The sequence below is a fragment of the Pagrus major genome, chromosome 11 (genome assembly GCF_040436345.1).
Source record: "Pagrus major chromosome 11, Pma_NU_1.0".
Classification (NCBI taxonomy): Eukaryota; Metazoa; Chordata; class Actinopteri; order Spariformes; family Sparidae; genus Pagrus; species Pagrus major.
Genome location: NC_133225.1, coordinates 22,385,599 through 22,413,174, shown reverse-complemented (window position 1 = coordinate 22,413,174; position 27,576 = coordinate 22,385,599). Strand labels below are relative to the sequence as shown.

The following is a 27,576-nucleotide window of genomic DNA, read 5'->3' as shown; positions in this document are numbered from 1 at the left end:
TCAACTAAATTAGTTGGCTTCCTGGCACAGACTTGTTTCTTCAGCATAGTCCACATGTCCTAGATGGGGTTCAAGTCAGGACTTTGGGAAGGCCATTCCAAAACCTCAATTCTAGCCTGATTGATCCATTCCTTTAGCACTTCTGATGTGTGTTTGGGACCATTGTCCTGCTGGAACACCCAACTGCAACCAAGACTCAACCTTCTGGCTGATGATTTTCAGTTTTCCTTGAGAATTTGGAGATAATCCTCCTTCTTTATTACTATTATTATTATTATTGTTATCATTATTATTATTATTATCTTATTCGATTCACTTTCTTTAGAGCACCAGATCCACTGACAGCATACAGCCCCACAGCATAATATTACCAGCACCATGCTTAATAGTAGGTGTGGTGTTCTTGGGGTCAAAGGCCTCATCTTCTCTCCTCCAAATATATTGCTGCTCATTGTGGCCAAACAACTCAATGTTTTGCTTCATCTGATCACAGATTTTTCCTCCAGAAGGTTTTTTCTTTGTCCATGTGATCAGCAGCAAACTTCAGTCGGGCTTTAAGGTGCCACGTCTGGAGCGAGGGCTTCTTTCTTGCACGGCAGCCTCTCAGCTCATGTTGATGCAAAACACACTTGACTGTGGACACTGTCGCCCATCTTCTAGCAGCTTCTAATTCATTGCAGACTTGCTTTTTGGTGTTTTTTAGTTGACTCTGACCAGTTTTCTCTCAGCAGCAGGTGGTAGTTTGCGTTTTCTTCCTGATTGTGGCAGTGACACAACTGTGCCATGCACTTTATACTTACAAACAGCTATCTTGGGCCCTGTAACTGCTTTGAAAAGGCTCCAAGTGACTTTACTGACTTGGTTAAATCAATAATGTGCTATTTCAGATCAATGCTGAGTTCCTTAGACTTTCCCATTGTAGTGTTTGTGGCTGAGCCTAGTGGGTGTATCAATCATAAGCACTCAGAAGAAGTTAAAGAGACCATGCTACAAAGAAAATAAACGCCGAAATTGATTGTTCAAGTTACTGTATGTATATTTTTGAGCCAGCAGATTTGGTCACATTTTCAGAAGACCATAATAAATTAAGTAAACTTCATGAATGTTTTTTGTGACAAAGTAGTTTGTGTTCCTCTCTTTCCATCACAGAAAAATGAGAGCTGTAGAAATCATTGGAACTCTAGCCTGCCATGATGTACATTTTCTTTACAAGTGTATGTAAACTTTTGACCACGACTGTATACTTGTCAGTTTTTGTTGTTGCTACAGTGGCTTTCAGGGAAAAGGTAACATGATGTCCCTCATGGGTCCCCTGAGGCCACATTAACCTTGTAAGTGAAGCAAGTAAATCAGTCTCGTGGTGGATACATGTGGCTATTTATATCCCCCCGAGCCAATTAGAGGAGAGATGATGAAGTGGCTGAGGGTGCAGAGAAACACCACTGACAGTCTGTTTAAGGATCCTCAGCGAGTCCTCATTGTGCTCGCGAAAATGATGAAAGAACAGGTGGACGCAGCTGGCAGGGTGTTGGGGATATAAGGCACCACTTCCAGGCTGTAACCAGAGCACTGGCAATGTCTGCTGAGACAGTCGGACAGACAGTTATAACTAATGTCATCTTTAGCTTTAACTGTGGTGTTCATGTGGTCACAATCTACATAGTATGGTTGAAAATGTACAAGCAGCTGCTGGGCGATCTGGCCATAAAATAATAATGCAATATTTTCATGATATATCACTATGTACATTTTGAAATCCCCTCAAAAGCATTTTATAAATGCGAGGACTGGGGGTGACAATTCAAATATTGAAGGGATGACTTTTGGTACTTTCACAAAATATTAACAAATGGTGTTTGATAAATAATCATCAATAATGTGGCTATAATGACTAAGTGGGTAAAGGCAAGTGTTTGAACGAGTAGAACAGTCTGGTAGATTCATAAAATTACATAATTTTACTGTTATACAGCCTTTAAAACCAGGAAAAGACACTTAGGTCATATCACAACATAACAATATCCAAAATCTCATATGACAATATAATATTAATATATTGTAACATCAGCACCCCTTTATGCCTTGAGACAGATTCATGACCTCAATATAAATATAAAGCACCGACTCTAACTTCAACAGTCATTTAGAGAAGTTAAAGGTTGTGATAAGATCCGTCTGACATGGACCAGTTAAACAGAAGTGTCTATCTATTAAAATGCTTCCTGTGAATCACTGACATGAACAACAGTGAATAATCGTCTCAGGAGTTTTTTTATACCCTACGTTTTTATGACAGTGAGCAACTAACTGAGAGCTACAATGAGGAATGAGTGTTTTTCTGTAGGATGACTAATCTCACAGTAGTTTCTATTTCCCTTTTCTCCGGCTCTTCCACAGCTGTGTGACTGAGTCCTTTGGTTAGATTACTCTAAAACTTAATAGTTTGCTGCTCTCACGCACCCTTCCTGAATCATAGAGGTCTGCAGCACATGGGAACAGTTCTTTGGCTTGCATGAGTGTGTGCGTCTTTCACTCATTGTTCTTCCGTAATGCCATTCCTTCCCGTAATCTCCTGTACAGCACTTCAGAGCATTTATAGTTAATGACAGGCACACTCGGGTCAGTTCCAGGGCTTGAACCTCGTCAGCTTGCTTAACAACATATTCTCTGAGCACTGGACAACTCCCCCATCACAAATGATAGTTTTAACGGTTTTCAAAAATATTACATCACATAAAAAAGGCTGATGTTGCCTACAGCATTACCCTGGAGGCTCCTGTTTGTCAAGTCACATTTATTTGTCTAAGCCTCAAGTTTGTCCAAGAGGATTTAACGAACTGAACAGCACTATCAACTTTACGACTCAACTTTGATGATTTTTTGCTGTAAATGAGCAAACAAACAAATGATGATGGGATGAATAATGAATGGTTCCTCTATTGAAATAGCTCCATTTAAAAATGTAACTACTTTACTTACAATTCATGAATGTGAAGAAAATTATTAAAGCCACAAACAATGTTACTCATTGGTCAGTCATTTTGTATTTATGATGATCTATTAAAATAATATATGGCAAACTGTTACAGCAAGGAACATGCACGTGGAGCAGAGGATCAACTGAACTAAGAGAGTCTGGTGTTTGTGAATAACCAGGACAACAATACTGTATACATGACCACGGTGGTGGTCAACACTAGGGACTTTTTAATGACTCAGTGTCTGCCAAGTACGGAGAGCTCTTTCTGTTTCGAATTTGAAAAAATAAGAAAGATGACAAAGAGACACACAGATGGCATAAGCTACCCTCACACATATTCACATAACCTTGGGTTATTGTACCGACTGTCTGTAGAGTAGAACCTGATTTCTCTTTGAATGCAACTTATGTTAATTTCTGTTTTCTACTTGTTTCTGAGTTTTAGCTCAGCTTTTCACTCTCTCTACATGTACTGTTCCTGTTCCTCTTTAACTGCCACAGTTTTCAGACCGGGAGCTCATACAGGCAAGTACAACAGCCTGGTCAAGCTGCACAGAGGAGAGGAGTAGATGTTTTGAACAAACCTGGGTAAAAGTTGTGATTGAAGACATCCTGGACTGGATTTTGACCATACTGGTCAATCCTCACAGGAAAGGAGCCTCTGGGGCAGAGGAAGTGATGAGTTTCATGGTGGCATTATCTGGGTTCTGAGTGAAATGAAGAAAAGATTTAAAATTAAAAGTGAAAAGTAATAAGGGCATCTCAGCAGCTGTAGTAACAACTGCCTAGCGCCAGCCATTCAAAAATTAAATAAATAAATTAGGATCTTGCTTATTTATTATTTGACTCCAACCTGAATGTACCTGTTTTTCTAGAAGAATATTGATTGATCTTAATACAAGTATGTTGCCTCTGGCAGACAGGTGGTGTCTCCCCAACAAATTAAGTAGGGTGTGTGTTTATCTGTGTATTAAGTGTGTGTAAGTGAGTGAGTACACGTGCCGAGTGAGAATGAGAGAGAGAGACAGAGACAGAGAGACAGAGAGACAGAAGATGCAGTGATTTGGGATTTTGACAGGGTTTTTCCTCTCACAACCTATCAGAGGGACGACCAAGTCCTCTCTGTCGATCAGGTTGCCATGGCAACTGTGCTAGAGTTGAATACTGAGACACATTCTCTAGACGTTTCTCTGTGGGATAATCTCCACAGCTACATGCAGGCAACGTCTTGTACAGCAGGTACTGACACAGATGAACTCTGAAACACACACACACACACACACACACACACACACACGCAGATTCATGCTGCTATAGTTCATAACTGCAAATATGGATTACAACAGAATATACTTTAATACAGTACTACTGCAGTCCAGGTGCCAGTTTGAAAAAGTAGGAGCCCTGTGTGTAGTTGTTTGGCACAGGCGCAACGATTACTCGATTAGCTGTCAACTATTAAATTAATCACCAACTATTTTGATGCTTGATTAGCTGGTTTGAGTAGCTTCATTTATGACAGTAAACTGAACATCTTTGAGCAGTGGACACAGCAATACAGGACTTGGGTTTTGGGAAACCCTTATCAACATTTTTCACAATTTTCTGACATTTAAGAGACCAAACAACTAATTGACTTATTGAGAAAATAATTAACAGATTAACTGACAATGAAAATGATCGTTAGTTGAACTTCTAGTGCAGTTTATATCAGGGCTGCACAATTAATCAGGATATTAATGAAATCACTATATGATGCAATATCCAAATTGCAAGAGCTTAGTTAAAGTTAAAATGCGTGACAAAACAGCATTTGAATGAAGTACTGTAGTGCTGCAGAGATGCCCTGGCATACAAATCTTATTCTTCGGATGTAAGAAAACATGATGTAATGATTTTAATAGTTGTTTTCAGTGAATATTAAAATTGTAAATCATATTGCACCTATAATATCTGTCAAAATAACCGATAATAATAATAATAATATTTTTTACCATATTGTGTAGCTCTATACATACATAATTTAAATGTATAATCTATTATTAGAGCTGATAATAAGATGATCTATGTAGATAAGATCTACTGAAATCTACCTTTACTTTTAAATGAATAAAATCCAAATGTATGCCTTACATTTTGTTGATTGATAGGGTTTCTACAAGGCCTTTCTGTTGTTTGGGAAAATATAGTGAGCAGGTTTGCCAACAGGCCCAGCAGGTCACCTGTCCCCCTGCGCGCGCGCACACACACACACGCGCACACACACTGCCTCTAGGCGTGGTCAAACACGCATGCCATGAGTACCGACCAAAACACTACCTGCAGGTGGATGCGCACCATTCGTAAAATACTGCATAAATACTCATCAAAACAAACAACCTGCTCCCCATACTAGTGAAAGAAAAGGATGATCACGCGGATCAGGTACAGTCTGCATGCTGTCAGGCCAAGTTTGGTCTCATAGTCAGAGGCTGATACTTCATTTGGGAAAAATCCAATGCGGGTGCACAGGGAGAGACGCCGTTGTTATGCAATACTATTGAGCCGCACGTCAAAATGTTTTGGTGTGCAGGTGGGAATTACTTTCCGGAGATGTTGAGATTAATTATTAACCAAGGGGCTGGGCAGGTGTATGAATCAGTAAAACACGTGGCAGTTAAAACCCAATTCAGCTGTCGTGATACACCATGTGTGAGTTAAATAAATAACCCCGCAATACAGTACATGGGCCTACGACTTATGTAACATGGTTAAACATCGTTGTCTGTCCTTCTGGGGTAAAAGGTACATGATAAAGTGTGGCTTGCCTGTATGTAGACACTGTTCAGCACCAGTCTGCATCATCGTTTTTAACATCGTTGACATTGACGGTCAGCTTTACATTAGCTTAGCTTTAGCCTCATTATTTTGCTCAAGAATACAGCCTAAATACCAGCGTAACAGATCATATGACAACACTTACCGCTGTTTGAAGCACTTCCAGATTCCCAATAAGCTTCTATCCTGTTTGGCAAACAAATTATACATAAACTACATTGTAAAGAAGATTTTTTTATCAAGTTTCCCAATTCTTCTCAAACGATTAACGGGCCAAACGGTTACGGAAGCCTGGTAGTGACACTTTGCTAACTTTGCCATAGATGGCTGGAAATATATGAAACAATGCTGGAAATATGTGAAAAATGTAAATAAACCCAGGTCAGTCATTATGTAAAAAAAAAAAAAAAAAAAGATCAAGTTAATCAAGTTAAAATTGATACACTAGCCTGATGATAAAACATTCAATTTTGTTGATGCGTCATACGAGACGAGCAAGGGGCTAACTATGTCACTTCCGTCGACCATCTTTAATCGGCTGAGCAAAACCAGACGCAGGTTTGGAAAGGAGTTGACAACAGAAAGGAGACGGAATATCCTATTCCACCTGAGTAGAAGATACTTTGAAGAGTCAATAGGTTATCCAAATAGCGGTAAGTGTTGCATAATTCAATAGATTCAAATGTAAACATCATTGCAACAGTTTTAGCTACCATTATGCTAGCTAACATTACATGAAAGACATAAATTGGTGCTAGAAAGCGGCGAAATGAAACTAGCTTGAACTTTATTGTCTCATTTTACCACAATGTACACTGAGTTCAGATATGAGAATTAACAAGACTGGTGGGACTCTTTCTAAATATTTCATGGGTTAGCTCATTGTAGGGCTAAAACCTTTTATTGTGTTGGAATTTACTGAGCTTGATCACTGTTTGGCAGCTTTAATAATAGGAGCACTAAATATTTAAAGTATGTCCAGGACTGTGTGGTAGATGATACAACCATCCATGATAGTAAATTAAATGATTTCCCAGATATTCATTTTTAGTAAATGATGTACTTCCCACAGAGATGGCCTGTGTATTTTTGGACAGAGTTCTCGTAACCATGGATACCCTGTGCAGAACAGCTTGCATCCTAGAAATGAAACAGGAAAGTGAACATTTCCTTGGCAAGTGAGATCATCCTTTATCATCCTGAGGATCTTGTCTGAGTAACTGAATTGAAAATGGTGGTAAACCCCAAATCTCTGGTGTGTAGGGCTGCTGCCACTCTATCTGAACTCATGAGTCAGAGCTGTAGTACAAGCTGACACGGATGACGTCTAGACCTTGAAGCAGTTTCCGTATATATTTTACCGTCACTTTTTCCCAGTAACTCTCATCCCAGGTTCATTGAAGTGCAATGATTAAATGTTGAAATACGTTACCCAACCATAAGTTTTGACGCATTATAACTGTAGTAGAAAGATTAGTGTTTGTAATTGGCCTCTTGAGTATTTTGCACTTGCCAGGTTAAAAAAAATAAATCACAACTTAAAAATGTAATTCGACCTTTCATTTTAACAGGAATATTGTCATTGAGATTAAAAATCTCCTTTTTGCGTCCTGGCCAAGACAGATGCCTTAAAAGCTTCACATCATGGAACAAAAAACAAATTTAAAGCAAACAACACAATATTTTTTGCATTAAAAAAAACAAGCAACACACTTTTGAATTAGAAAGGCACAATAGATTTACCAGTGTTAAGAAATATTTGCATTTAGTGGTCAAATAGTCCTAAATCCAAATGTATAATCTTCCAAATATATCAAATAATCAATTTAATGGTACCTCTGTTGCTCAAACCAAGATGAAGGTGCAAAAATCTTAAAAGCACTTTCACCAAAGAAAATGTGGTTTGAGGATGTACATAATTTTTCTGCTTGACAAATGTTGCAGCTGCTGATAGTTCAAGGAGTCAGTAGAGAACACAAATACACAAATGTCTTTGCCATTTAACAAACACTGACTGTGGAAAATGTTGCTGTGGGTTTTGACAATTCACACAATAAGACACATTGTTGTGGATCCTGCTAAGAGTGTGAACACAAGTAACAGGTCCTTATTGGAAATTTTCTCTCTGATCATGGATTCCAAATGTACAACACTGGTTTCTGATTAGTCTTCAAGGTTTTTATGAAAGTTAAAGGAGTGCTTTTGGAGATACAAGCCACTGTAGTGTTGACGCAGTCGGATCCTGACATGAGGACCTGAAATCATAGAGCCCCTGACAATGCTATAATCACAATGGATTGTTGTTAAAGCTTATTACACAATGTTTCTATCCAGCATGTGAAAACAAGGTCCGGAGAAGGGAGTAGAAAGAGGAGAAGGGGACAAAAGACTGATTTGCTTTTGATGTCTGAAACGGTTGAGTAATTATGTTTTGACGTAATTTACTTCAGTAACAATTACAGTCAATTCATTCGGGTTGATTGACCAAACTCACCGCATCATGAAGTTTGGCACAACTGAAAAATAATTAGCCTTTGTTAAGGAAATTAATGATCAGCTTGATTAATTACACTGAGTATGTTTTGTAAGAGCTGTGGCGTTGATGCCTGGGGATGTTTGAATCAAAATATCAGAGGCCAGACTGTACGACATCAGCATGTGAGGATGTTTGTGCCCAATCAAACTGTTTTGGTTTGTTGTCCTTAATTTAGTTAGTTAAACTGAACAGGTGTTGTTGCATGTGATGATTCACATGGAGCTACACCTGAGTTCTGGGTCTGGCATCCATTCTAGCACTTCCTGTGTCAGTGGTTGTCCTGGCATAGACTAGTCACAGTCAGAATACTACAGTTTGAGTCATTTGCAGCACATGCATACTGTTTACTCTTTTATCACACATTTTAAGTTACTCTAAACGTGTTGATGGCGATTAATATGTCAGATACTCTTTGGAGAAACTTTTACACAACTTTATATTTATTCAAACAATTTTAATAGCATAGCAATTTTTGAAGTATGTCTTAAAACAATAGTCAGGTGCCCATATGAACATTGCAACAGGCTTTTCATACTGGCCATTAAGCGATCCCTTTCTAATAATGAACTTAAACTTTGAACTGTAAATGCAGGGGGAAAAACCTCAGCCCTCTTTCTGTAAAAATATGAAAATCCATGAAGTTAATAGGAGGCTTCGGTTGTCTGAATACATTTCAAAGTTAGTGTTTTAATTCTTGACCAATCCTTTGAGACAGCAACAGAAATTTAACAGTTGTCTTTAAACAAAATCTCAGTGCAGATGTGGGGCATAGCTCTGGGCTTGTGAGTATTGTGTTGGGACAGCTATTACATCCCAGAGGATGACTGCCTGCTAAGTGTGAGTGTTGAAGCAGAATGAGTTCAAGTAGAGGTTCATGATATGTGGGAAAAACTGTGGGGGGGAAGAAGGGATTGCCAAGCTCGAGAATGATGAGTGAGGAATGAGGTTTCAGTTAGTAGGTGGATTTTGCCTGGGAATTCAGCCTGGGAAAGTTTCTCTGTTTCCTGTGTTGAGCTGTGAACGACCTCAAATACATGGCTTTACCCATGAAGTCAGCACTGGCCCTATATCACATGACTGCAGCACAGTGACACTTTGGGGAAAAATTATTAAGGACATGAGCAAGCGCAGACCTGCTTAGAACGGTTAAAAAACTGAGTAAAAAGCAGAACATGAAATTTTGGTTCTTCTTTGGAACGTTTCCTTCTTTAGGTTTGCTCGACGAAAAAGCAGTTGAGAGGCAAAATGAAAATAATTTGATCAGAGATTAAACAAATGAACCTCTTACCAAATATTGATTGATTTTGGTATTCACAAATAAATGAAAAACATCACGAGTAAAGGAGTGTGCAGGTAAAGTAAATGAGCAACATCCAGATACACAAAAATCAGCTTTTGTCAGCAAGGCATTGAGTGTAATAGGCTTGTGTGCATTATCTCACTGTGCCCTGAATCTACCCTGAATGTTTCAGCAAATAGAAATACAAATAGGAGTAAAAATGTATTCTCAGCTGACTTGCATGGATAAATAGAGAAAGCGTTGTTGTTGTTGTTGGAGGAGTGAGTCATTCGTGCTGTTGCTGATGCTCCATGGGGGAAGCCTTACAGTACATTTTGTAGTGTGGTGTGTCAGTCATTCAAGCCTGTCTGAATGCTCAGGATAACACTGATCATTTGTCCCATCAACACATGAGCTGTGTCATATTTTGAGAGTTTTCTAAATACATTAATCATTTAAAAAAAAGTCACGTTGCTCAAGTAGCTCGTCTGCCAGTTATCTGGTCATTCAATCAGTTTTTATGACCATCGATGCTTCATCCTGTTCATTAATTGTTTTTATGTTAATGCCAGTTTGTGGAGTAGTTTTAAAACTATTTATAAGACCTATATAGCTAAAGGTAAGATTATATTTTGTGTGTTTGTGTGCTGTGCAGATCACAAATGGACTTTGCTGTGAAACAGTAGCTGACTAAGAAGACTTGAAGGAAAAGGACAGAACATCTTGTGACTACAAATCAGCTGATATCAGAGTTAGATTTTTCAAATTGAGGTAAGTGGGGTTTACCAGAAATTGTGTTTTGTGAGTTTAGAAAATTGTATTAGAGGTGCCGTATTGTAGTCATGCATCTGTCAGTATCACAAGGGCTGCTCATTCTGAGAGTTTACCGGAAGTGTGTGAGGGATTTGGGTGAGCTGTGTGTGCGTGGGTGAGCTGCTGCATTCTGTGAGCAAACATATGCTTTATTATATGACACTCAGGAGATGGTGCGAAACATGTCAGCGATGAGTAAGAAAGAGCAAGGCATGCTGTGCCTTCTGGGTAGAAGTGTTGTGTGTATATGTACATGCACATGGATTTGTGTGTGTTTTGATATAGATGTGTATGTATTAATCTGCTGTTGCATTTTAGCAAAGATTCAGCTCCAGCACGATGGAAAGGCCTTTATGTGTCAGCTCCATTATTTTATATATGTGTGTAGTTGTATTCGTATACATGTGTGGTGATACCCCATAAACATGTGCAGCAAGTTTGACCACAGGACACCTCATAGTACACCTCAACCACGCACAGACCAGAATGACACTTTGCACTAATGCTACAAAGAGTTCAATGTAGAACATCGTTAAATTAGTTAATATAAGTCTATCACAGATATACAATAATCTGCGTAAACATTTTTTGAAAATATATTTTCATTTTGGTGGTTAAACAGTCTTAATAATTCATAATATTTTATTAAGATTTGATATTGATATATCTGCCAATATACACACATTTGTGGTTATCAAGACACAAGACGATATATATAATGGAGGCAGGCTATTTAGCAGTTCAACAATAAACGTAATTGTATTTGACAGCACTCAAATAGTAAACTTTCCTGGGAATTTGATTATTATAAATATTGTAAGCAGATTATTCTGCAGTATAATGTCTAGAAAATTCATTTTCACATACACCAAAACCGATATACCTGTGATAGGCAAATATCGGCCAACCGCTAATTTGAAGCGTTGTTGCCAAAACATTTTGTCGAAAAGTAAATAGGTATTGACCTATATAAAGTGATCAGATTCATGATATTCTCAGATATTGATAATAAAAATCCAGGATCAGCCAGGCTTCACAGTTAGCAGTTGTTCCCCAATAACACTAATGATCTCAGCAGGAAAGGCTCAAAAGCGACATTAGGTGGGAATTGTAACCAGCTCCATAACAAGATAGAAGGTAGAAACATGTAAACCAGACTGACTTTTGTATCTGTGAGCAACAAGTGGGTACCAATGGCACAGCATCAGTTCCTGCAATTTAGGGTGAAGACCTATGACCTGATGAATATGATAATCGGAGGTGATAGATTTCCTGTTTTGTCATATATCCAGACTTGAGTTTTGACAAAATGAGTACTTTGTCACCTTGGGCTCTGGGAATTTTTTAGATTTAACTATCAATCAGTTGTTAAAAAACGGGGGGGAAAATAAAATAAAAAATACTATTCCTTGTGCTCAGGTCACCCATCTAACTAAATCACAGTACAGAGCTAAAATACGCTAAAAGAATTACTGTACAGGAAGGATTACCCATCCACTCTTACCCATTACACACACATACGTAAAACACAGGACATATTTGGCACTGTAATAGAAGGTTCCTGCTGCGTTACAATCCTCTGCCTTCCTGACTCAGGAGGTTTGGTGAATCTACAGCCTACATTTGCTAGTTAAAAGGCCGATAAAGAGAGGGGGAACAGGGATCCCACCATGATCATTTTGTGAACCTTACATCATGACTTTGAGTCTGCCTCATGTCCTACTAAATTATATCACAGACAGGTTCAGTATTCTCACTACTCTGCTGTGCTGTCAGAGCAGAACTTAAAAATCTACACTCCTATTTTAAGATGCCTCATGAATTATGGGTTCAGTTTTACATGCGTCATTGGGAGGCCGATCTGGGCTCCTACCAGCACGTCACAGCACACACACACACATAACCTATATTAGCAACTTTCCCCGTGGGTGTCCAGCCAAACCAGAGTGAGCCAGTAAGCAAGCGCAGGCAAGTCTTCATCTTTTTGTGTTTGTCCAAACTAACTCAGCGATGGGGTTGTCTGTGAGTGTTCTGGTTCGGTTACCGCCTTAGCTGTATGTAGGAGTGTCATTTAGGTTAGTGTCTTCTTTATTGGGATCATTTACCAGCTAAACAGAACCAACCTCCCAAATGAAATTAATATCAAGCAAAAATGTATTGAACTTCATAGTAAAATGTTCTGTTTGAATTGTCCAAAGAACCTATTAGGGAGTATAGATCTCATCCCTGTGCTATTTTTGTCATCTTTAAAATACTACTTTGAGACTCCCTGCAGTGAGTTCATCTGGCTCCATTCTGTCATCTCTGCCTGGCTGTCCATGCAGAGACCCATACTCTTGGGAGTGGCCTAATTTAAACCTCTCCACTGTTTATAGATATAAGCTGATTGTATAGCAAGTTTGGGCTCTGTTTATTTAGGCTTTGGCCCTGTGTGCAAATGGTAATTGGTGTGAGTAACAGGGACTTATTGGACTGGTGTTGACATCCTGGAGACCATTAGGGAGACCACAAACCAGACTGGCCCAGTATCAGAAGCATGAGCTCATCTTTTCCATCCTGTGTTGTGAGGCTGGAGGGGAGGACTGGATTTTCAGAGGGGGCTCTGGATGGGGTTTGGGGTCAAAGAACAGTCCAGGCTGACAGCGCTTATTATTAAACTGGTGCTACAGGGCAGGGAGGCAGTGGGAAATGTAGATGTACTATAATTTCCAGTGTCTATACTCTGTAAGTTGATTTTCATTATGGAACTGACACCTTCTAACTTTGTCTTTGGATGACTTTTACAAAGTCTGACTGAATATCTTCCAGTATGATCAAGTATGCAACCTGTTTTACTTGCTAACTAGCTAATTGACAGCCATTGACTGTAAAAACAGTGTACACAGCCACCTTGACGTCACCAATAGGTTTCAGCCGACACCATCTTGGCAGTACCTGACTCTGCCTAACTCACGGCTGATCAAAAAAGGGGGGGATGGAAGCTACCGAGCTAGCTAAGGCTAACAAGCTATCTGTGCTCACACATAAAGAGAAATGATCAAAGTCAGCTCTGTTAAAGAGTCTTTTCTTTTACCCATCTCTTATCTGCATCTTCATGTAGTAAAGTACTTTTTACCTCTATTCAGCAGTCAAATAAAAGAGAATTAGGACAGTACAGTACAATGAATTTCTGTCACCAGTGCAGCTCGTTGCTGCAGGCAGGTTGGGTACAATAAGCCACACAGCAAGCCATATTATTTGTCTGATATTTGGATTAAATATTTTGCAGCAAGCTATCAAAGCACCCACACCCTTAATTATGCATAACTTTAAGCCTTAATGTACTTGAAATGATTAAATTTTATCAAAATTCCCCCCCAATACAGTTGTCATGTGCTGGGAAATTAGCTTTACAGACCAAAACTGTTTTTTTGTACCTATACTGGCACCAAAATAAAATACATCAGTACCTTTTCCCCATGAAGTTCCTTCCAGACTAACTCTTGCTTTAAGAACTTATACCGCTTTTTCACAAAAATTAGCGGGTCTACATTGTTTTTTAAACACGGGAACACTCACAAAAAATCGCATATTGACCCCATTCCTACTTCCCGCAGGCAAGGCAGCCCGTTTGTAATTTTTTATCTGAAGCATTATGTTGTACGTCACTGACGTCGCATTTCATGTCACGAATGTGCCGAAAACGGTTGAACAGAAGAGAAAACAACAATTGACCCATTGTGAAAGAAGCGTCTGTAAAACAGTGGATAAATTCTTTTGAGCGTCACAACCCCCGCGAAATGACTCGTTTCACTATCTTAATTTGAGCCATTCAGTCCAGTGACATAGGACAAAACAAGCCAAATTCACCTATGAGCTGGCAGGCGGCCTCCTCAGCATCATTAGGTAATTAGTAAGTGGGTGCTAAATACACAGCAAACATTGCCTCTTGTTGTAGTGTGTATGTGTTTCTGTGTATGTGTGTGTGTGTGCTTGCCCCCCTTGGCAGGGCAGCTAGTGGGGTAATGACACAGAACAGTATGTCTGTCTGGCAGTCCTAACAGACAGAGGGCATCATGAGTGGCTGGATAGCACGTAGGCACTCAACATGGCACCCTGCCATCACCACGCCTTATCACCCTGCATGCCTTCCCCTGCTGTTGAGTGGAGTGAGTTGTTTTGGTTTGACTGCACTCACTGCTGCCTAATTGGTGGGTGGGTGGGTGTTTGTCTGTGTACATTTAATGACTGCTGCCTAATCATCATCCCTCATCAGGGCACTTTGGGGGTGGGTAAGATGGAGCAGGGTGGAGGTTTGCAGGGATGTTGCTTCAGCAGTGTGCAGGAAATGGCACAAGGCCTCGGGACATGAGACGTGACAGATGCAACATGAGCACAGGGAAGGCCTAGTGTAGAGCTGACGTTAACTGAGAGGCATCATATTGTTGAAACACTGAGTGTTGACATACCTCAAGTTTAGGGTAGAGTACTCTTCCTGGTAGGTCAGTGTGAGGGTGCCTTAGGTTGATGAAGGACAAAATACAAAAGAAGAAAACAAAAAGCGTCCCCTATGAAAATGTATAGTGGGAGATGACAAAACACAACAGAAGAGCATGAATGAGTAAATATTTCCTGCTAGCTGGTATCTCATTGTTGGCTAGCTATGAGTGAACATGATGATTTGATAGTAGGAGAAAAGTCACCCTTCTCTCTTCCTGTTGGATTGGTTCACCTCACTGCATTGTCATATGCCACTGGGCTTTCCCCTCTCCTCAGTGCCCTTCTTCTGTAGCACTGAATTAGTGTCATTATCCTGCTCACCTCAGTGAGTGTGGCAAGAAATAGTACCTTGCTGAATTTGTGTATTTTTATTTTTATTTTATTTTTATTGATATGGATATCAGTCATTATTTTAGAGGGACAAAAAGGTGATACTCAAGTTTGGCATTCTGGCACACTATGTAGTTCCCCTCTCCCTTTATTTTTTCTTTTACTTGTTGAAGCCTTTAGCCGGCCTGTGTCTCAGTCGAGCCATGAGCTGAATACACACATAAAGGTAAAATGACTATTCTTTTTGTTAGTCTTTGATTAATCAATTGTTTAGTCTTTGAATTGTAAATAAAAACAAATTTCCATTCTCTGTTCCCAGAGCCAAAATTGACGTATACAGTCTGATTGCTTTGTCTGACCATCAGCCAGTTACTATTTACCATGATATGAAACGAAGAGAAACAGTATCTTCACATGTGAAATCTTGAAAAGGAATGGTATTATCCTTTTAATAAATAATTAATCAGGCATCACAGTTTCCATTAATTACATTTTTTTTATTTGTCTAATTATTTAATCAACTTAATGGTGTAGCACTTGCTGAAAATAACAATTTGTGCAAGATTGCAGTTTTTTTTTTTTCATTAAAGTGTGGATAGAACCAGAACGCATTTGATAAATGATCAGCAATTCAGGGACCTGAAGTGGCAGTGCCATACCTCATCCTCCACTCCCAGTGGTTTTTCACTTTCCAAATGATAATGGTTTGCTGCTAAATGCAGCTTTCACGTCCTACATGTAGCTATGTTCATGTAGTGACAGAGTGATGACCCATTTGAATTCATCTTGCGGTTTTTGCTGTTGTTGAATACAGCTTGGGACCTGCAAACAGATGCAGACAGACGTCACTGAAAAATAGCCAGATTAGAGCAACACTGCACCCCACAGGCGAAAGCCATGAGCAAAGGTGGAGAGAAAAGTAGGTCAGAGGGAGGGAGGTACAGGGTGTATGTATGTGGGTGGGGGATAAAGAGAGATATATGCAAGGTAGAGGGTGAGAGAGATGAGAGGTAGGGGTTGGGTTTTTTTCTTTTACAAGTTTCTGCCATCTGGGAAGTGTACAGAATGTGCCAGAAATGAAGGCATCCTTGCCCATAGTCTATTTAAGAATAGTAACTGCTTTCTGTCTAAATGACAGGGAGGCTGCTTTGCTCTCAGGAGAGTGTTTTCCTGAGATAAGGACCAGAGAACGTGCAGCAATGTGCTTCAATGTGACAATGACGTGAAATACCGTTGTTGTCACTGCAGGTATCAAGCTTAGAGTTTACCGCTAAATTATTAATTGGCCACCTGTACCAACTAGGGATGCAACAATATTCAATATTTTATCGAACCGTTTAATACGCCCTGTTAGGCTCAATACACAAAGGCAAACAATACAATACAATACAATACAATACTACAATAATGTTTGCTGTTTAACTTGATTGGATACTGCATATGTTTTTTATGGAAGGCAATTAAGATGAGTGTTAAATTTTTATAATAAGGTTTGTGGTTTGACTATATCTGCTTTTAATTATTTTTACATGCAATATTGCCTTTGCTAGTGTGAGTAGTTTTATATTAAGATATCGAAACCGTACCGTTACCGTGGCCCAAAAACTGTGATGCATACCGAACTGTGGAAAACTCTACCATTGCATCCCTAGTACCAACAGAGGCTGTCATAGCTAGGCTAATAGTAGGATTCATTTTGCAGTGACCTACTGTGGCCTGAATGTGATTGTGCAGATGCTGCACCTGGATTCTGGGAGGGTCAAAATTAGATAATGGTTTTTACCTGGATTCATATTTTCTCTGTGTTTTTAATGAAAGTTGTGTGTCCTTGTGATACTACTGATTCCTATTGCGAACCGCATGTTGTGGCTCATAGATGGAGGTGTTGGAGAGATGCCGTATATGGCAGGGAAAAGAGTACCATGTTAAAGTGAACAGCAGATGGTGCCAACAGCATGTCGTTTTACAGATCTTGTTGTGAAATACATCATCTAATTTTGATCCATTCACCTGTCTATTTATTAATCTGCCACCTTGCATCTAAAAACTTAAATTTATGCAAACATACATTTTTCTTTGTTTTTTACACTAATACACTAACTCAGTGAATCAGGTGCTTCTGAGATTCAAAATAGCAAACTTCAGAGGAGAGAGAAAACAACTGAAGTATAGTGCATAAAAAGGTCTACAAAAGTTGTTTTCTCCCCAAATGCAATAAATGCTGTCAACAAACTACATTGAACTTAATTATGAGCATGTAGGCTATACACCATGGGTATGAATGCTTACAGTACTGTTGTATTACCGAAAGATATTTGTTCTGTTAATATTGTGTTTTTTATCTTGTGGAAATGATTGTGTTTATATTTTCCTGGGTGAGTCCAAAGATGATTTTCCTGCCTTGACTGGACAATAAATCTTATTCCAGTCTAAATTTACAGCCTTTGATGGGGGTAATTAAGACATTTCTTCTTCTCTGTCTTCATCTGAGTAAAAATAAAACAGAATAACTCATGTCATAGACTTACATTTCTAAGACTTACTCAGGCCAAGTACCTGAAGTTAGAGAAGTCCATAAAATCAGTAATGTTATGCACTGATATATAGTACAGTCTTGTTTATGCAGACCTGTCAATTAAAAATGCGTAACATGCACATATAAAATAAAATATTTGTCGTCTGCCACCACTGAAGAATTTGTAAATGAATAGGGAAAATGATTCACCATGTGTGTGTAGGAGTGCATGTCTGCCTGTGCTGCAATAAAGGACATGTTGACCTTCACTGCCCGACTTGCCTGGCCTCATAGCCCAGTGTACCATATTACTATTCTCCACAGGTTGTCTTCCAGTGTATTCGTATGCCTTTGGCGCTACACTTGCAGTTGTTAAATTATGCGCTGCTAGCAATGTCAGCGTACGTGTACATCCTCTGAGCAGCTCAGCCTGGCAGAGTCCTTGGTTACTCCTTATTCTGGTCTCCCTCTTCTCTTTTCCAGCGGAAAAGCTTTGTCATCCATTTGTCCTCTCCCATCTCACCCCTCCTGTCTACCTGGGGTGAGAACAAGGGGGTCCATGGAGATAGCCGTAAATGGCTGAGGAGCTGTGTACGGGCTGGTTTCGCATCGTTGCAGGTACAGTAGGTAAAACCTCGTTTTTGATCTATTGGTACAGTCGAGCATCCCTTCAGTAAAAGAAACGTGGATAGTCAACTTACATGGAAATAAGGAGTGTTAGTCACTTGTCTTCTCTTTCTTTTTGCTGTGCATTTCATAATATCAGTGGGTTTACTCTTGATTGTTTGATGTCTGTGGAGAAATGGGTGGTGTGTGTCTTTTTGTGAGTGTATGGACTTAACTGTAGTAGAGTGTGCGCTTGTGGCTGTTTGCAATATATGTAGCACTTTACCTTCACTTTTTAGTTGACCCTGCTGGTATGTATTGCCATAACACATGGATATGGATGTTATTCTTGCATCAAGGAACACTCTCGCACTGAGAGAAAAAAGAGAGAAAGGCAGACTGACGTTGTAAAGGAGGAAAGCACTAGATATCCCCATGGCATTTACACAAGTCATTCATTTCCCCAAAGCTGCATGCTCTGTCTACCCTTTCTAGATCTCTTTGTTCCTTTCTCTTTGCTCCAAAGCTATCTGAGTTCAAATAGATATTTTGATACCAAAGCTAATTTATCAGAAACAACATGAGTATGCAATGTGATTGCATGTTAAATCTACTAGCCTGGGATATAATACAGTCAGTTAGATTTTTGCAGATGTCACCTTGATGCTATCTGTTACAGTAACGTAGTAAGGCTATATTATTGTTAATTTTCACTGAGTGACAACAGAGGGAGATGGTGCTCTCTATCCTTAGTTTTTGAGCTTCTGCTTCTGAGTTCAGGGGTTAATAATGAGTGTCACATGACATGTACGTCACATGTCATGCTGAAGTGCACAAGAACAGCGTTAACAACTAGGGATGTCCCGATCAGGTTTTTTTTTACCCCGATCCCGATCCGAGTCATTTAATATTTAGTATCTGCCGATACCGAGTCCTGATCCGATACTTAGCCCTAACTAATATTTTCCTAGATAATACAGCTGCATTAAGAAAAAATTACCTGCATCCAAGCTGTTCCTTAATAGGTTTTTTTATTTTGTTGAAACAAAGTAAATACTTTCATATGGCTCTTTCTTATTCTGCATATGCTATTGCTACATTGGTTTTCATTTGTTTTTTGTTTTTTAACAAAAACAACCAAGTAAACAAAGTCAGTAACTAAACCCTGTTCCTCTATCACGGAGATGGGCTCGTTATCCAGAGCGATGAATTCAATGACCTTCTCTGTAATGTTTTTGGCCATGTCGCTGTCTCGAGGATATTTGTCTTTCCTTTTGAAAGTATCCGCGAGTGTTTGTTGCTTCGGTGCCTTTGCCTGTATTTGCTTGAGTGAACTCGCTGTGTTGCTTTGAGTGTTTGTTTTTTATGCGCCGTATCAAATTTGTAGTACTAAATGCAGCTCTTTTGTTACCAGCTCGCGAAATGGTCGTATTGAAGATGTTATATGTCGCCGTTGGACCGCTTTCGCTTTCTAATTTAAAATATTTCCACACTGCAGACATTTTATCCACAGATTCTCCAGACTAACGTTACACGCGCGTCTGCGTTCTTCCACAAATTGTGCTCCATTTACAGCTGACGTATAAATAATCGGGCTTGGGTCCACGTTCAAAATTGCCGATCCCGATCAGTGAAACAATGCCCATATTGGCCCCAATCCCGATCCCGCAGATCGGCTCGGGACATCCCTATTAACAACAGCAGTTGCTGCACAGCTGTTTTTAGTACTATTGAAAGTACTGTAATTTAAAATTGAAGTGACATACTGTGAAAATAGCATAAACATGATGTAAAAATTTCAGTGAAAAGAAAAGCACAATCGGACTCACTGTTGGTGTTTAATAAACTGAATTTGATCGTGTTTCTTTATATACCTGTTAACATTAGAGTAAAAGCAGAAAATGCCCAGTTATCTACAGCAGCTTGGTTATAATTGTCTATTCCACTGCGTTTTTCTTAATTCAGGCTGCTCCAGTCCTGCAGCTCCAAAACAGAGCTTATAGGGCATTAGGCTTTATTTAGCAAATCCCCCTCCCTTACTCCTCCCTTATTCTACATTCCTCCACTAGCTGCCATGGCAGCATTTGTCAGGTACATAATGACTGTACAGTACATATCTCTTGATTTGTACATATTAATATAAGTAAATATTAGCCTAGCTACCACAGACATGCCCAGAACAGTGTATTGATGGGTATTCTAGTACACTGGGCAAATATTTTTACCACCTTAGCTGAGAGGCCACCTGCGCAATCATTCTTAGCAAACACTAGATGGCAGTGCAGGAGAAAGCAGGGAGTAAGCAGAAGCAAGATAAACAAGGAATTATGTAGAAGAAAATGGGAAACTGAAAGGTGATGGTGATGGGAGATAGATATAGAAAGAATAGAAAAGACAAGGTAGATGATAAGCCAAAAGGGAGGCAGCGGAAAAAATAAAAAAGGGTAGAGGGCAGAAAAGTCAGTAAATGCAGTGTTGAATTGAGGGGGGAGGGGGAAAGGAGTTAAAGCTGAGGCAAGGTGGGAGGGTTGGGACCCTCTCTTTGGGAGCATCTGCTGGGTGTTAAGACAGAATAGCCTGGCAAGGAAAGAATGAGAGATGAAAGGAGGGAGGAGGCAAGTGACAGAATAAGCCACATTGAGGCAGTTTGACAGAAATAATGGGGTAAAAACAGCAAAAAGAGAGAAATCAGTAAATGAAAAGGGAAAGAAGTGATAAATGAGAGAGAGAGAGAAAGAAAGAGATTTGGAGGGAGGGAGTCACCATCACATGAGCTTGAGTATGACCTGGGAAGTTCTTTGGGCATGGAGAGGCACACAGCTGGCTCTTGTTAAAGCATGACTGAAGACGGAGAGATCAACAGAGGGGAAAATAGATATTATTCGTCCCTTTGGACAAAAAAAACACACAATATATATATAGTCATATATCTGTAAGTCATCTCTGTGAAAATCCATACTACTACTAAGACTAATCATTTTGTTTACAGGTATTCACTTAATAGATGCTGCTTACTATATAGGTACAAAGGGTCAGTGGTAGAGAGCGGTAGTGCTTGTTGTTAAATAAATGACTGCACAGCCTGACTCCCACTGAACACTTGGCTTACATAGTAATGTTCAGTCCAGTTTACACGTTTTACTTTTCATTGATAACTTTCTGAATAGTCACAGCTATACATTTTGACTTTGATTGCATAATGGGGCATCCAAAATCCCCCCCAAAAATAATAAAAATAACACAGAATGGTGGCTTTTAAGAAGTCATTATGAACCAGTTCAGTTCTCTTTCTTACACATTTATCATATCTTTATGAGACTTGCTAAGTAAAATGCACAATAAACAACAATCAGTGAGCTGTAAAAATATTAAATTCCCTTTTTGTGGAAAATGTTACATTGCAAAACAAGGAAAACCTGAAGACTTTCAGGACACAGACACCCTGGAAAAAAATATGTAGGTTTTCCTGATGCAATATTTTCTTTATAAAAAACATTGACTTAAGTATTATTTTTCATTTATCACCTGAAACTAAGATTGGTCGTTTTTTTTATTACTCAAAATAAGCCTTTTTATACCCAGCAGGTCCTTCTAACATTAGTACTTCATGGCTTACTAGCTGAGCTATATTATATATCAATACTGTAATATCAAGTTCTAGAACACTACTCTGACCATGATGAGTACTGTTACTGAGTACTGAAAACTAAACTAAATACTTGCCTTCATTGCTTGCTGCATTAATTACTAGAGTTTGATTGTTCTGGTAAAGTTGCACTTGTCTGTTTCATTTGTTGTTGTTGTTGTTGTTGTTTTCTAGGTTTGCCTAATTGTCAGTCTCCTCTTCTCTTTAGCTTGTCCACATAAACATTCACCCCCCACCCTCCCTTTCTCTCCACCCTCTCATAGATAATTAATCAGCAAACACAAGCGCACACTCCTCTCCGGGGGCTGCTCTGTCATCGGCCCTTCTCGCTCGTTGGTTGCAGCTGCAGCCTGCGTCGCCATAACGTCACGCTGATCAATCCCTCCTCATCCCGGTGCAGTGTTGAAGCAGAGAGACAGAAAAAGTCAGCGGAGTGAAACAGACTGGCAGAGAGAGGGGAAGGTGGGAGGGAACGGGTAGAGGAGGAGGGAAGAGAGGGCAGAGTGAAACCACACCTTATTCCAAGGGGGGTGGGACACAGGCAGGGACATACAGGCAGCTACTACAGGAATAGTCACTGTGCAGGAGGGTGCAGGGTAAATATTTTGTGCAGTGGTATAATATTTATTATAGTTATAGTTATAATAGAGTCTGCGTCTGTTTGTGTCCTCAGCATGGGTTGTCACTTGGCTCACACCTGCATGTTGCTCTCCCCGCGAGCAAATAATTAATGTCATTCACCTCTGGGCAGGCTCGGCACACTGCAGTGACATAAGGTAGGGTGTAGGGGAGGGGTGCATGTGTGTGTATTTTGTGTATTTGTGAATCCGTATTCACTCTGTACATGTCTGGCTGCTTTTTCCACGACTCTATTTGGATGTGTAAATATGTGTGTGTGTGTATTTAATGTGTACGCACCATTATTTGTCAAGCAAGAGAGGTTACTAATGTAGCCCTCTCTTGAGCCATGGTGTCAGGAGATTCAAGCTGTAAGCCATGTGACTCCACAAAGAGCTGCCGGGATTGGCTGAGGCCATCTCTGACCTCAGCAAGCTGCCTCCGCCCCTCCTCAACACTACCACCCCCCCTACCAAACACACATACACACACAAAAACCTCCCTCTCAGTCTCTCCACCTCCCTCCCTCTCTCTCTCTACCCTGCCTCTTTTATTTATTTTTTTCCTCCGGTTAGCTTTCCCCCCACCTCTCAGCATCCTCCACTGAATGTGTAGGTTAGAGCCGCAGCAGCAGCAGCAGCAGCAGTAGCAGCATCCTCCATGGCTTAAGCCTCAGCTCTGATCGGCAGCTAGCCCGGCCAGGCCCCTACCCCTCCTCTCTCCTCTCTCTATCTATTTCTCTCTCTCTCTCCCTCCTGGGCTAGTTGACAGGCTACGTCTGGGGGTGTCGGAGGCTCAGAGTTAGCCAGGGCGTTAGCCACATGCACACGGCTGCTCTGCTGCCCATCAATTCTACTGTATCTCTGTGGTAACCAGGGGCTTCTTCTCCTCTCCCCCTCCCCACGCCTCCTGCTTTCATTCCAGGCTCCTTGGAGATAGAGGAATGCAAATCTGCAACCATGATGGAAGGTAAGATGATTTTTTATTTTATTAAAACGCTGTCCTGTTTTATGTTGTAATTCAGGGTAATCCCCCTTTATGTCCTTGTCCGACAGCGCTTCATCTGATGGCAAGCGTGTGTGTGTGTGTGTGTGTATGTTTGGGAGGTTCAAATGTCATAAGCTGTCCTGCTATTTTGAGTGCATACATTCCGGTGACTTGCATGTTATTCTCAGGAAAAGGGCACAGCCACTGAATGTCTACCACAGAGGCACAATGGCGAGGCTAATTGAACCGTGTGTACCTTTTTGTGTGTGTGTGTGTGTGTGTGTGTGCATATGTCTGAGTACCCCCCAACCCCCCTTTTCCCGCTTCCCATCGTAAAGGATTATTTGGATTTATTGTGCAGGAGGGCTTATGTGCCCAGCTGGCTCACTTGTATAAATTCTCTTTGTATGGTGTACTCTTAAACGCATGCACACACGCGTGCATTCACACTCACAGTAGCTTATGACTCTGCTGCGTATCTGCTCACACTATATTGCCATTTTACCCAGCACTTGCTACGGATTGCATGTCTGTAGTGCGTACATTTGTATCCACCCATGGTTGGACTGATCCATCTCTGTTGGCTTGAGCATAGTGAGGAAAAAGAGAATTGATGACTGTTTTAGTTTCATGTCCCTTTAATTGATGACATCACCAGGGGGAAGGCCTGTGATGGAAGGATGAATCCCTACAGCTCTGCAGCTGGCACACGACAGCTTCCATCCATTCGTTTCATATGACAAATCTTATTTCTTATCTTTCATATTGTTCAGGCATCCTATATTTAACAGTCACTGAAGTATTGTTTGACTAGACGAACCTAAATATGTTGACTTTAACTAAATCAACCTTGAATTATGTAAGATTTCTTAGTCCACGATAGATAGGCAACATTTTTAGGCAGTGAATACAGGGGACCCAACATTAATCCGAAAAATGACCCCAGTATAGTTACATACATTTTCTTGAAGTGGTTATTATTGTCTGTATTCTAAGGAAGTTGAACGATGTTGTCTCTTAAGCCTGTTTATTCTGGTGCGTTTAGTAAACAACCTGTTTGCCAATGTGTCTGCTGTTCAGGAAGAATCTCATTAGCTTGTCGTCTGGTTGTGTTTGTGTCTATCAGTTTTTTCTAAAAGGCATCAAAGAGAGATATGTTTGATAATAACATAGTAGCCAGGTCATTTAAAACAAGAAGCAGATTTGAAGGGTGGGCAGGAAATTATAGTTTTGTTTTTGGAGTGACATCTGGTCACATCTGGAAAACAGTGGTTTTCAGCAATAATTCTCAGCCTAATTAACAGTCACCACATTTTTTTTCTTATTTCAAATGCTGAGCCGAGTGACTTGATGTACAGACACCAACCATGGCATGCATCTGAACCACAGATTTATTGCTAAATTTAACCATCTTAATCACCATAGTCAAATAAGATCTTAACTGACAATCCACAGAATCATTTTCTTCAGATAGTAGGCATGACAATATGAAACAGATAATTAATTATAGTTGGGTTACAAACCAGGGGGCTAGGCTAATAGCTTGTTTTTAGCTAGCTGCTCGTTAGCTTAGGTGTTGAAGGGCAAACAGACAGATTATAGAAGCTATTTGAATAAACTCTATGCCATGCCATGTTTTTACTAAAACTACAGTAGGCGCAGAAGAACAAACTTTGCAGCCGAAGGCAAAGGGTTTATCAGTAGTTTTCTGAAGAATAGTAGAATGGTTGACATCTTGTGGTGATGACATCGAAACCTTCTTACCTCAGATTTACTGTGTATTACAAAGAAAAACACAGTACTTAATCTAGTCTGCTGCTGCCAAATTGGACATTGTGAATGTAGAACCCGCCATGAAACCATGTATTCATTTGAAATAGTTATCTGATCAAATGGTACTGTAGATCTGTTAAACTTAGTAACATTCAAAAATGTCTCATGATCATTATTTTATTCATGGGAGACCATGATTTGGACCTTCTTCATGTCCGTTCCCTTTGTTAAGACCATGCATGCTACATAAATTGTCTGTGATTGCTGGACTGCTGTGTGAGGTCAGAGTAGATCTCAATTTAAATTGAATGAATGACGTTTTAATCAGTTGGGAGTAGCTAACACCACAAAAATGGCTCCCCTTGAATGTTTGGTAACAGTGTGTTTACTGGCTATGCTACTGTATCATGTAAAAGGGCAACAGTCAGCCTGATGCAAGGTTGTGATGACAACAATTATAACAGCATCACTATTTGTCACATACATGTCATTATACAAACTACGAACTGCTCAGTAAGTTATAATTTGGATGATGACCATAATAAAGGCATAGTAAGACAGCCTCGCTGTCCTTGTCAGAGTTAGGACAGATCTTTCAGGGTGATAACAGCATACTAGCCAATAGTTAATGGATCAATCTGTGTTTTGTGTTTTCCCTTGGTTTATGATACAGTTTGTGATGGTAAAGCTATAGTGGTGGGGTTTAAAAAACACTTATCTGTGTGATCATAAGTAATTTGCAGTAGGTAGGTAATCTCTGCCTGTTTTTCACTTGCAGGGCACAGCAGTATACAAATATTGCACTTCTATTTTTAGTACAGCGTTGGATCATCATGTAAAAGAAAGGCAAAAGTTGCCCAAAAAAATTAGTGTAGTAACAGAACTGATTGATTCAGCAAGTATATCTTTCAGTAAAGAATTGTCTGACTTCACGTTAATCTATCACTCCCCCTCCCCTGCAAGTGTGCTTGCCTGTCATCAGCTGTATTTGTCACGAGCCAAGTTGTTAGGTAACAGTTGCGAAGAAAAAAAACAGACCGTCTGCAAACCGCTTCCCCTTCCATTAGCATGGCTATCGCAGGCTTAGCATAGACTGTGTGAGGGCAGGATTACAGTCAGGTGTTAAAATTGGATGCTAATCCTTGTTAGCTCTGCTTTTTAAAGCTCCGTGCCATGGCCAGCGTGGTTGTCCCTGGGTTACACACAGGGTAGAAGACATGAGGTGATTACTTCATTTTAGTTCAGAGAGAGGGAGGCAAGCATTTAATGATTAGTGCCAGTGTTAGTGACAACAACCACCATCCCTTTTGTCAAAATATAGCAGATATAAACATGTTGTGCTTAACATAACTGAACCTCTAAATGATGATTATAACAAGGCATAACAATTCCCCACTGTAAAACCAAAAATCAAACATTCTTTCAGAAAAGCATTCCTCTGGGCAGTTTTTCTTTTCTGAATGGACCCTTTCCCCTTTAATTTACAATGGTCGAATAGCACTTACCATGATCATTTGCTATGAATTTCCTGAGTTTACTGCAAGTGGGATTACTGCATCTGTGGTTGTGGTGCACAGTGTGTGTACATCATTGCTAGTCAGATGACATTTTAAGTTACAGTCCTGTTTGCTGTTTCTGTACTCACGAGAGCCTGTGCTTGTGTGCAATTTACTCAGCTTTCCTCAAGGTAACCAGGTGCAGCATGGGATTCTGATCCCGTTGGACTTTGAGAGTAGGAGTTATAAGGAGATGACACTAACATCATCGTGACAAAACCACACTTTAATAGATTCAATTTCTGACTGTTAAAGAATAGTTTATCAGTGTCTATCCATCTTACCCTAACACTGATTGCCATGAAATTAGGCATGACATTTATGGCACCCATGATCCATAATTGATTTGGTAACACTCATCAGTTTTCAACTAGTTGGTCAAAGTGAGATATTATCTTGAAAACCAATGGGATGATTACCAGGCAGTTTTCTTTGTAGATTCCTGGGTACCAGAGGAGTAATCCTAATGTGGTAAATGACCCATTGACCCCTCCTCAAGCGCTACCATTGGTTCAAAACTTTCCCTCAGACAAAGGAAACAACATCACAATCTGACAGACGGACCACCATTGCATTTTGCTCCCTGGAGCCTCAACATTCTATATTTTGAACACTACAAAAAACTTCTTAGAATCCTGTTG

At 40.0% G+C, this 27,576-nt stretch overlaps 1 protein-coding gene across 4 annotated transcripts in view; it reads left to right on the top strand.

Moving 5' to 3' along the window:
- Window positions 1-5,339: 5,339 nt before the first annotated feature.
- The window catches only part of sgip1a (SH3GL interacting endocytic adaptor 1a), an 84,607-nt gene continuing 62,370 nt past the window's right edge, over window positions 5,340-27,576 (top strand). For 3 of the 4 annotated variants that reach the window (XM_073477238.1, XM_073477239.1, XM_073477236.1), the window contains exons 1-4: window positions 6,388-6,450; window positions 10,268-10,383; window positions 18,233-18,367; window positions 23,544-23,588. In XM_073477238.1, the coding sequence (XP_073333339.1) occupies window positions 18,325-18,367; window positions 23,544-23,588 (88 nt within the window). In that variant the 5' untranslated portion in view covers window positions 6,388-6,450; window positions 10,268-10,383; window positions 18,233-18,324. Of the gene's footprint in view, window positions 5,405-6,387; window positions 6,451-10,267; window positions 10,384-18,232; window positions 18,368-23,543; window positions 23,589-27,576 lie in introns of those variants that run through there. The other variant, XM_073477237.1, reaches the window with a different exon arrangement.